Genomic DNA, 12,249 nt, shown 5'->3' with positions numbered 1-12,249 from the left:
GACAGACAGACAGACAGACAGACAGACAGACAGACAGACAGACAGACAGACAGACAGACAGACAGACAGACAGACAGACAGACAGACAGACAGACAGACAGACAGACAGACAGACAGACAGACAGACAGACAGACAGACAGACAGACAGACAGACAGACAGACAGACAGACAGACAGACAGACAGACAGACAGACAGACAGACAGACAGACAGACAGACAGACAGACAGACAGACAGACAGACAGACAGACAGACAGACAGACAGACAGACAGACAGACAGACAGACAGACACCGGTAAGTGCGTGAAGTATCATAACAATTCCTATATCTTATATAGGATGTCCCAGATAACGTTAGCCGTGCTGCTCAACGAAAACAAAATACTTAAAAACCACAGTGCAAGATACGATTTTAAGGCCAACGGTGTTCGGTTGTCAGAATTCTGACGGTGTTCGACCGTTAGCGTTCTGGCAACCGAACCCCGTAGGTTTTAAAATCGTATCTTGCATGTTGCATCGTGTTTTTAAATAATTTTTTTTTTCGTTGAATGGCTTGGCTAACGTTAGCCCGGTATGTGTAAGAGTGATGGCTTCGCCACCGTCGTGATGGCTCTACCATAGCTACACAGGACAACATGATGCCCACCTGCTCACCACAGTGACCTTAAATTCGCCTTAGACACGTACCTTTGCTTTACTTTGTGAACTGGTTGATCCACAATAAATCAAATTTTGATATCCCGTTGTGACAACGACAATTGGCTATCACATCGTGAATAGTGTCACTACCAACCAATTGCTTTACTGTGAAGTCGACGAGCAGTGCGCTGTCAGGTGACAGTATAGACAAGCTTTATTTATTTATTTATTTATTTATTTATTTATTTATTTATTTATTTATTTATTTATTTATTTATTTATTTATTTATTTATTTATAATACCCTCAGGGCCAGAGACATTATAAAGGGGAGTGATACAAAAGCAAATGTGGTACATCGGAAGTAAACAAAACGCAGTGATTAATATGAACAAACACAATGCTAGAATACAAAAGGTTTTTTTCAATATAGTGTTAGCTGTGTCACAAAAAAGGAAGAAATTCCTGGTTATCCAATGTTAGCTAAAGTTTCACTAAAAAGGCTGTTATCAGTAATATTTACAATATCAGCGGGAAGGTGGTTCCAATCTATGCATGTTCGAGGGAAAAAGTCTGGAAAAAATGCTTTGTGGTGCATAGATGGGTCCCGACTTTATGACAATGATCAACACGGTGTGATACATAATGGGGTCTTGTAAAGAATTGCGTGTGCAGTGTACGATGATAAAGCCTATAAAAGAGCGCTAGACGTGCCATTCTACGTCGAACAGACAACAAGGGAAGATTAAGATTAGATTTCATAGAAGAAATGCTTGCAGTTCTATTATAATTACAAAAGATAAATCGAACTGAGTTATTTTGGACAAGTTCTAAGCGAGTTTTCAGGTTATCCTGGCAGGGATCCCATACAGAAGTAGCATATTCTAATTTAAGACGTATTAGAGTTTTATAGAGTAGATGTTTTAGGTTAGATGGTGAGCTAGAGAAGTTACGGCGCAAGTAGCCTAACATGCGGTTAGCGTTGTTAATAACGTATTCGGTGTGAATTGCCCATGACAGGTTTGTAGTTATATGGACACCTAAGTACTTGTAAGAGTTGACCGTTTCTAAAGGAACGTTGTTTAATTGGTAAGTGGCTTGTTGGCGAAAAACGCGGGAAACACGCGGCACTTTACATTTGTTAGTATTTAGTTTGCAAACTTGTTAGTATTTAGTTTGTAAAATGTTTGTAAACAAGAAACCTATGACATCGCTAGCGCGGAGTCGCATCGACAGAATAAAAAAGAAACACTTTTCGCTATTTCTTGTTGAACCACTTCAATTCGTGGCCACAATAATCTGTGACTTCATGTAATCAGGTGCGCCTACCAGAACCAGTAGGTTCGCGGTAAGCAATGGTAGGCAGCTATCTGTATGACGTCATGGCCTGGAGCAAGAGCAATGTGGCATCGACATTAGCGCTGAATGCATAAGAAAATTATGCATGACTCATGAGCTTTTTCGGGTGCAGGCATTGGCAGGATAACATTGTCCGAAAGTAATATTTGTCCGCGATGTGTGACCGTACAGTAACATCAATAGCTACAAGGGCTGCTCTGGACTATTTGAAGATCACCGGACTAGACGCAAGACTTTAACTGGCAAGATAAGAAAGACTTGACCCAGAATGGTTTTATTGATTAAGTTCTTTACTGTGCTCAAATACATAACAATGGAAATATTAAACGATTTCTCTAAATACTAAGCGAGATACAGTAGGTCAAAATTATTGTTGACCAGGTGGTGACAGGTAAATATATAGCCCAAAATTGGTCTCTGACACTGGCTTTGGCAAGGTTAATGTGTGTTCTTGAGATGTACCTTTCTGAAGTTAATAAATAGGAGCGTGCTTAAAAAAGGAAAAAAAAATCTCACTGGCGAGAATATGACCCCCACGAGCGCTAAGAAGATAACGACGAAGCCTTCAGGTTTTGTGACCAATACATCTGCTGATACACAATCGGCATTTTATTGAGTACCGCTGTTGAGTAAGTACATAAATAAAGGTAAATTGAAAGGCACAGACTAATAATTGGATTTGTCTAGTTTTTGCAGATACTTTTGTTAGGTCAACAATATTGTTGAGCTGCCAGTTCAAGGGTTAAGGAAACCACTGTGTTAGTGTATCCCTTCTTCCTGTCCTCATCATCATCTTTCATCACTCTTTTTTTGTCCCCTTTCCTTTTTCCCCTGTGCAAAGTAGCAAGCCCGAGCATGCTTGCTCAGGCCGACCTCTCTGCCTTTCTAATAAATTATATCTCCTCTTCTTTTCGGGTGTTTGCGTCCATCGACACTTCAGAAGACGACAGACCGTAAGGAAGTACGATATATACTACAGGCCGCAGCAGGGCATAGTTAATTAGAAGGCGAGGACGCATTGCAGTACCAACAAACTATACTCCAGGCGTGCCCTCGTGTCTTAAGAAGAGGTCAGTGGCCTAAAAAAAACAAAAAAAAACAAGAACAACCACCACAGAAAAAAAAGTGCCATTACATTTAATTTCGAATGGAGGAGAAGTATGTGCATTGGATTGTGTCGCTTTAGCGTCTACGTGCTGCCCGTTCTGATAACTTTTGAAGGATGTCACCACCAGTGGTCAACACCTTTACGACGGGCTGCTACGCATATATGACGCAAATCCATGCCCAAATTCGACATGACTGCCATGTAAGAACTTCTCTAATGGCACTATGATCAAGCCCGTCATCTGCTAACACCTGAAGTCGTTCAACGCAGTTGATGATTTAGTAACGACGGCGGCGGCCGGCCGTTTTACAGCACTCCTCAATAGCGCGCTTTACCCACTTTACTTATGACAACACCGCCTGCAATTAACATTTCATGCACGCACGACATTTGTGAGGGAAAGCGAACAGACAGAACGTACTCGACACAGCTATATGTGGTCGTGCTCTTTGAATCATCATGGGCGTTGGCGTGCACGGACTAAAGAAAGTATACATACACCAGTGGGCACACGTAAGTTGTCCCTTCCATCAGTATGCCGCTTTCCCGCGCTCGTTTCGTTACTCCAGCCAGTATTCATGGGGGAGGGTTGTGTGACGGGAGGAAGCAGGGTGAGGGAATGTCATTGACATGTTTCAACTTAACGACGCAAGGCAAGTCTTACAGTGGAGTACGTCACCAAAGAGGCTGTCGCCAAGGAAAGGCCGTGAACCTCGTCGATGCCTCTATAGAGTGGCTGGCGCGGGGAAACGTTTCCCGCCGCCCAGCGCAACTCATCGTTCTCTTCTTGTCGCCGGGAGGGAAGATTCGGCGTCGCTTTGCGCCCGTACAACGCACAGCAAATCAGGAAATTGCGCGAGCTCGCGGGCGTAAGGAGCCCGGTATTTATGACGCGGACGATGCGCAGAGTGCGAGCACTATAAGCAAGCACACACTACTGCAGGGCGTCCACTCGCACCGCGTTCCTCCTGTGTGGGCACGCAGGCACGATGAAAGTCACGTCCGCATCGCGCAATGCGTTTGATGAATTCTTCCGGCAATTTCTTACATCCGTGCTAAGTACGAAATGAACACAACGTGTAACAATAAAAGCTGTTTCGCTCATATCGTTACTGTACATAATTGTGTGTCATTGCAGGCACTAGATGGAGGCCCTCTGAATAGTCACTCCTGCATTTGAAGCAGGTGCTCTTTGTCTGTTGTATGCATCAGCTACTGCTTGCCGGGGCTCACAAGTATGCGTCGTTCTTGCCTGCGTACACATGAAAGTCTTCACGCAAGAGCACTGCGTAGATGCTTGCCACGCAGCGCGGCAACCAACGGTACGAAAATCAATAGATTATCTGTCATGTGGACCTCATCGCGTCTACCTACGAACGCTCACCCAACACTCTCACTATTCCTCGTCGTCGCTAACGACAATCCTGAGTGCAGTTTCTCATCGGATGTATTACGCCACGAGAGACCGATACCTTCAGGCTTCGCCCCTGCCGAGATATAATAGAACGCATCCATGGGTTCTACCGTACATATCTACAACGTACGGCTAAACTGGTCACAACTATATATACTGAACACACACACACACACACACACACACACACACACACACACACACACACACACACACACACACACACACACACACACACACACACACACATATATATATAATATATATATATATATATATATATATATATATATATATATATATATATATATATATATATACGTGCACATCTACGCTACCCATGCTATGGACGACCGCCCCTTGCCGGAGGAGAGAATCCTGGGACACTGGCCCAGGCCGTCTTAAGCACCGAAAGCAATGAACGTGTTGCCCCGCTTTTTGAGGACATGCGGACTTTGTGACATACTTCGATTGTTCGCTAGGTGCATCGCATGTGCGCAGTTCTCCCTCCCTCTCGCTCTGTTAGTTGATTTCGATTGTACTTCTATCATCTTTAATCCCCTACATCTCTTATCCCGGTACAGAGTATAGTCAGCCGGTTTTACACAGGCTTACCTTCCTGTATGTTACTTTCTTTTTCTTCGCCTCCACTGCACGCAATCTTTGTGGGCGCCCTTGGACTCGTGTTGTTATCTTTTGAAAGCATTTTCTCCAATGCGGATCCTTTATTCATCGCCAGGAGTTTAATCGAGAAACCTTGCCTTCAGTGATATTGCGACGAGTTAGGGCGCTGAATGCATTTTCAATAGCTGCCTTAACCGCAACCAAAACAAAACCTTTGGGCTGTTCTGAGTATCACGCAAGTCAATCGCATAAGTATTGTGCAGTTCTTCCTCGTTTAATACTACGTCTGACGAAGAGGCTGCGCATTACTGGAAAAGATGGCAATCCCACAGTGACCAGCAAGGAAATCTAAAAAGTCCGAATCAGCGCTTTGCTAAGTTTCGTAAATACGGACCGAAGTGGGCGCAAGCGACAACATGATATCACATCCGCAGCTAATACAGCTATCGTTGCTCAGAGGCACTGACTTCACATGCACTTTCTATATTGCAAACTTGGACGCAGCTGTAGCACCTGGCATCTGGGTATGTGACAATGAGTATACTGTTAGGTAAGGGTATGCCAAGCGTTGCAACCTAGCTAGAAGTGCATGTCAGAGAATACTTCTAGGTTTAAAATAGCTAGCCAAATGAACTAGTCAGTTGAACAATTTCTCATCAGTCTAACTGCACTATATACGTGTTAAAACTATCGAATGACTGGTGAACCGATAAAATTGGGAAATAAGCTTCAAACGAGGAAATCTAAATGTCGGTGGACTGATTCTAAACATCAGAATATCTTCAAAACTATCAGTATGTAAATTAACTTATATTTACAGATGCAATATTATTTTAGTCCGGATAAAGGTTCAGCATTTTTACTTTTGTGGTACTCATATAGCCATAATACATGGTTGCCTAATCAGTACGTGTTTGTGAATATTCGAAATGACGAATACGAATTTAGTAGTCCGCACTATTTTATTCGTATTCGATTAGAGAATTAACTTTTTGAAGTTGTCGAACATTTGTTTATTTCGAATATATGAGGGATAAAAACACTTATTGCAGTCTCGAGGGAGACATGATAATGCTGGTGAGGACATGTTCCGAATGATTCTGCTGCTGGATAGCTGCGGTTCTCGCCCAGAGGCATCACTTTTTGAGCGAACGCACGGAGCACATAACCTCTGTCCAATACTTTCCAGTAAGTCAATAATAATGGCCAGCTTTTAGGCGGCCGCTATACGAATTTGTTCCGATATGTTATTTGGCCAGTCTCACCACGTTTGCATCCCTTTGAAACAATGTGCGGTGGTGTAGTATCACACTTCTGCAGTCTTCACTATACAGGGTGTCCCAGCTATCACGCCGCACGATTAAAAAAAAAAAAAAAGAGGAACGGCGTTACGCGAAGCAAACCTATTGCGTATTGTTTCCAGTACAGCAGAGGAGTCGCCAGTATTTTTTTCGTTACTGAGATTTAATTAGCTAATAGTAATTATTTATCTAACTCGAGAAGTACTGTCCTAATTATCAAAGTGTCAATGAGAAAAATGGAGAGCAACATGAAAAACTCCCGATACAGCTTTCTGTTGTTCAATACGTGCTACATAAATGTGTTTTTCCGAGTGTAAAAGAAGCCCGCGCATACACGCAGAATTGCCACGCGACTGGCCGCTCGAGGCACTTTGAGTGTATTCGCGGGCTGCTTTCACGCTCGGTAAAACACTTTTACGTAGCACATATTGAGCAGCAGAAAGCTGTATCTGGAGTTTTTCATGTTGCTCTACAATTTTCTCATTCACACTTTGATAATTAGGACAGTACTTCCTCAGTTAGATTATTACAATTACCTAAATAAATATCAGTAACAAAGAAATTACTGGTGGCTCCTCGACTGTACTGGAAACAGTACGCACTAGGTTTGCTTCGCGTAACGCCGTTCCTCTTTTTTTAAATCGTGCTTCGTGATAGCTGAGACACCCTGTATATCAGGTGTTCAAAATTAAGCTTTACGGAATTTTTAGAAATCGCCCGTGGCAGGTAGCACAATTCTTATTATTGAGCTGTGTTATTCGATGTGGCAGACATTAGTAGCACGAGAAATCGAAACACATATTCAACTAATTAACAAAATGCACTAATTAACTTCTTAGTTAATTATTTTACGACATATATTGAAATTTATGCATTGTAGCCGGTGAGCTTTGCAAGACGCATGCACTTGAAAGGAAGTTCAAGGATGACACCAGTTTCGAGATATTATTTCCCAAAGTGTGGGACGAAATACTTGGGCGTTCTAGCTACTTTTGCGCTTCAATGTATAAAACAGCATTCTGGTAAAACATTAAGTGGAACAACAGTGCAGTTTCTTCTTTCTGGGGTTTTACGTGCCAAAACCAGTTCTGATTATGAGGCACGCCGTAGTGGGGGCTCCGGATTAATTTTGACCACCTGGGGTTCTTTAACGTGCACTAGAACGCAAACACAGGGGCGTTTTTGCATTTCGCCTCCATCGAAATGCGGCCGCCGCGGCCGGGATTCGATCGCGCGATCTGGTGCTCAGCAGCGCAACGCCTTAGCTAACTGAGCCACCCCGGCGGGTAACAGTGCATTTTAACGGCGAGTATCTCCAAACTGGTGTCATCCTGGAAATTCATTCCAAGTACATACGCCTGACAAGCTCACCGGCTACAATTCATAAATTGTAATATGTCTCGTAAAGTAATTAACTAAGAAGTTAATTAGTGAATTTTTGGTAATTACTTGAATATGTGTTTCGATTTCTTGTGCTACTAATGTCCGCCTCATCGAATAACGCAGCTCAATGATAAGAACTATGCTACCTGCCACAGGCGATTTCTAAAAATTTCGTAAAGATTCATTTTGAACACCCGGTATAGTATCCCACTACAGCGAACACAACACTGTACTTGGATCTAGTAACGTGCTGCTCCCTTGTTTCATTACTGTCATTGCCATAATGCCCCAGACAATAGAAACCGGTTGTGTGGCGCCTACACTGACTGGCGAAGAACTGGCGCCTTCGCTACCTGCATCACCCGACCTCATTTCTGTGTGTAGGTCAAACAAGGCCAATCCAAATAAAACCGTGTTTTTGTGCCTGTAAGGAAAAAAAATCCTACACGCTGGCCTAATTAACAAATTAATTACATAGCGTGTGGTAGTGCCTGTGTCGCCATGAAAATCGTAGACTTCGGACGCATGAGCAGATGAATGAAGTACATGAAGTACAATTAGGTGAGCACAGGTGAAAAAAAGAGCACTTCTTGAACCATCTGTCACATATTTTGTTTTACTTACAGAACAATGTAGGTTCAAGCCTTTTAGCATGCATAGTGCTTACACACTTGCATATTAAAGCATTGATGGGGGGGGGGGGGGAGCGTACACAGTATACTGTGTACGCTTCCCCCCCCCCCCAATTGATATTTTTGAGTGATTCAGTATACTGCGGCCAAAATTCAATAGATCTATTGAATAATCAGTACACTTTGCTGCGTGATTCCATAATAATCACATTTCAAGATGATGAATTAGGGAAGTTTGTTGAACTTCATTGTGAGGAACACGTAGACATCGCAAAGGAAAAGAAAAAAAACACCTTAAAACACGCTCGCACACACGCACGCACGCACGCACGCACACGCACGCACGCACACACACACACACACACACACACACACACACACACACACACACACACACACACACACACACACACACACACACACACACACACACACACACACACACACACACACACACACACACACACACACACACACACGCACTCAGTGCCGGAGAACTACATAGGACAGGGCGCTGATCTAGCGACTCTGCTTTCAACAACCACGCATCCACGTATAATGAGATCCGTTTCTTGCACTTCTGGTGCTATAAAGAAGCGCGCCTCCATCTTGACAACTATAGCCCCAATTGCCACAGGACTCATGTGAAGGCGTTGTAAAATCGGTAGCTCGATTCTCCCTTCTGTAGCCCATGCGATGGGTCGAGTGACGTGGAGAACTTTATTCAGTTATCAAACGGAGAGAAAGACTTTGCTTGGCAGCTAGTGAAGAAAAGGCTTTCTCCACACCTGCTCTCGAAAGCCACGCAATATTGCCGGGAGGAATCAAAGTGGCCAGAGGATGAAAAGCTACGCCTTCTGTTTTCATTCTTGCGTAGCACCGTTTTGCTGGATACTTTTGTGAGTCACCTCTATGCCCGTCAGAGAGAGAGAGAGCTCAGGCGGAGCAGTTGGAAAACCAGCTTGCTAGACTATAACCCGCTTCAGACAACCCTACCGTTATCATCGGTAAGTCTCAAGTAAATATTGTTGCTAGATTCGCATTCAACTGAGTGCAAGTCGCACTAATGTAGCAACAATTTAAAAAAAAACGAAACCACTGACATTTATCAGCATTGTTGTCAAGGTGTGCCCGGGTCCCGATTCACTGTCCTTCGTAAGGGGGTACATCAAATACTATTTCGCGCTCATTATATCGTCAGTATTTATGAGAAGATTGATTTCGTGTCGAATAATTATGTTCCAGATATTTCTCACCCAAATTCAAAAACAATAGGAACAAAAATATGCTAAGAAATACTACCTTTTTAACACCTAAAAGCAAGGATGCATATTATTTACAGAACTGCAGATGAAACAACGCTAGCTCTTACAGAAATTGCTACACAGGTCCTTTCGAAACATATTTAATTTGCTCGCAGGTGTAACATAAAAATATTATAGTGGACAAATGCTCCTCTACATCTTTTGTTGACGACGCAAGCATAAATGGAGCTCAAGCTCTTGCAGATAACAGCTGCATAACACACACGCACGCGCACACGTACGCACCCTCGTGCACACACATACACAGTATCTAAATGGGCACGCATCAATGAGAAGAACAGTGTATGTGACGAATTGCATAGATACAATGTAATCGGCAGTGAACTGCAATCTTGCGTTGCGGCAAATCGTGTATAGTGTCACTTCTAGCAAACAAAACCTTTAGTTTCGCAAAACTTTAAGTTTCGTTCTCTTGTGTGCGTTGCGCCACTGACGGAAACAAGTGTGGTGAAATCACAAGGATGGCTTTCGTGTTGTCGACCCGAAAGAACTCTCACCAGAAGGACCTTGAGCCAAAATACGAGTACGTGGTAACATCCGCCCCAGAAGCACGGGCAAGTTCTGGAATCACAGACGCGATTACTACGTACCAATAAACCCTGCTCAGTCTCTGCACTCTCACTCGAGATGCACGTGAAGAACTAACACAGTTCTCCACCCGTAAAGCACACTTTATTATTTGCACTGCGGTACGGCGGGAAAGCTAAACGGCCGTCGCGAGGGACGCTTTGTAGTCGTCAACAGTCATTGTCAGCAGTTGCCGCCGAAAGGACTGCCGCGCCAGCGCTTTCAAAAGGAGCTGCGCTCATGGATCACAATTTGCACGTCCGCCTCCGCGAATCATTCGCTTATTAGGCCTAGCCGCATAATGCACCTCGCGAGTCTTCGTACACTGCTTTGGCGAAAGCAGACGCTTTTTCGCGGTGCCACGTCGCAGTACAACCACACGACTCTTATTGTTCGCTCGCAGGGAAATTCGCGCCGGAGGCAAGCGCAGCCGCAGATGGGTGCAGCTAGTTCCTCCAGCAGAGACCGCGTCGCAGAGAAAGCGAGCAGACTACCGAGGACGGAGCTTGGAACGTCACCCTGTCGCCTCCGCATGCGTTCTCCGTTGGCGAACGCGAAGCCCGTGTACGCACCTTTTCTTCGACGAAGAAGTCCGGCAGTATGTAGTCCAGCATGGCTGGACTGAGCGCTGGCCGGCCGTTATCACGTAATCATGGTCGATTTTCATAAGTGCTTTCCCGGCCACAGCTGACCCGTGCCCGACGAGTGCGCGCTAGACAATAGGTGCGTTCCCGACCCGCGACCGGTGGAGCCATCTTGCAGGAGCCGTTGCAGCGTGCCCGGCGTGGCGCCAAGTTTTAAAGAGGGCGCGCGTGAGCGCTGGCACAGAGAGTGAGCTGGTGCAAGAGAAAATTAAATGCGCAAGTGAACGTTGGGTACATAACATTCTCAAAAGAAACAGGGGCGCCGAAAAAAGATTCCGGAACCATATAAAAACACTCGGAGCTCCAACTAAAAACTCTCAAACGCCTATAAGGGATGAAGACGGTAACATCTACGAAGGAGACGATGCGCTGCGGTACATCACAGACGTTATTAGGGATAACTTCGGCACGAAAGAAAGTGTAGCTCAGACAACAGATCCAGCAACAACAGAGAAGCCTGAGAAATAAAAATTTAGCATAGAAAGCTTTTATTGGAAAAATGCAGCAGAAAATGTCCCGAATAACACGGCAGCAGGGCCCAATAAAATCCCAATACAGCTAATCAAAAACCTCGCTCCAAAGAGCAAGGCACTTCTCACTGATGCCATAGAGCAAGTGATTAGAACGAAGAAGTTGGATGGCGCGAAAGCAAGATGAACCTCATCTGCAAAGGCAAAGGAGATAGGGATAAGACGAGTTCGTACAGGCCAGTTACAGTAACGTCGGTGATATATAGAATGGCAATCAATCCATAAAATTAGAACTGTCGAAGTGGGTGGAGAAAAATGATGTACTGGGGGAACTACAGAATGTGTTCAGGCCGGGCAGGCGCTTAGAGGATAATATGCTTGTACTAACTCAGTGCATAGAGATTTCAGTGGCTCAGAATAAAGCTTTATCGATAGCATTTCTAGATATTAAAGGAGCCTATGACAACGTAGACAGGGAATTGTTACGGGATATTCTTAAGCACGAAGGCATATACGACGATTTCGTGGAGTTGCTGAGGAAGTTGTATGGGAAGGTCGAAAAGGTAATGAAGTGGTGGGAATTCACCAAGGACTGAAGCAAGGATGTCCTCTGTCTCCTTGTTGTTCATGCTTTATGTTAAGGGCATAGAAAGATGACTGGAAAACAGCGAATTAGAGTTTGATTTATCCTACATGTGTAATGGACAAATGGTGCAACAGAAGGTTCCTAGATTGATGTATGCAGACGACATAGTGATACTAGTGGAGAATCCAAGAGATTTAC

At 44.2% G+C, this 12,249-nt stretch overlaps 1 protein-coding gene across 1 annotated transcript in view; it reads right to left on the bottom strand.

Annotated features, from left to right (window-relative positions):
- Positions 1 to 11,084, bottom strand: part of LOC119436159 (cyclic nucleotide-gated cation channel beta-3) — a 61,340-nt gene extending 50,256 nt beyond the window's left edge. The window contains exon 1 of the mRNA XM_037702924.2: positions 10,924 to 11,084. Coding sequence (XP_037558852.1) covers positions 10,924 to 10,965 — 42 coding nt within the window. The 5' untranslated portion in view covers positions 10,966 to 11,084. The remainder of the gene's footprint in view (positions 1 to 10,923) is intronic.
- Positions 11,085 to 12,249: the final 1,165 nt, after the last annotated feature.

This window comes from Dermacentor silvarum, chromosome 1, assembly GCF_013339745.2.
Source record: "Dermacentor silvarum isolate Dsil-2018 chromosome 1, BIME_Dsil_1.4, whole genome shotgun sequence".
NCBI classification, from domain to species: Eukaryota; Metazoa; Arthropoda; class Arachnida; order Ixodida; family Ixodidae; genus Dermacentor; species Dermacentor silvarum.
The sequence above is the reverse complement of the archived record's forward strand: the minus strand, read 5'-3'. Positions and strand labels throughout refer to the sequence as shown.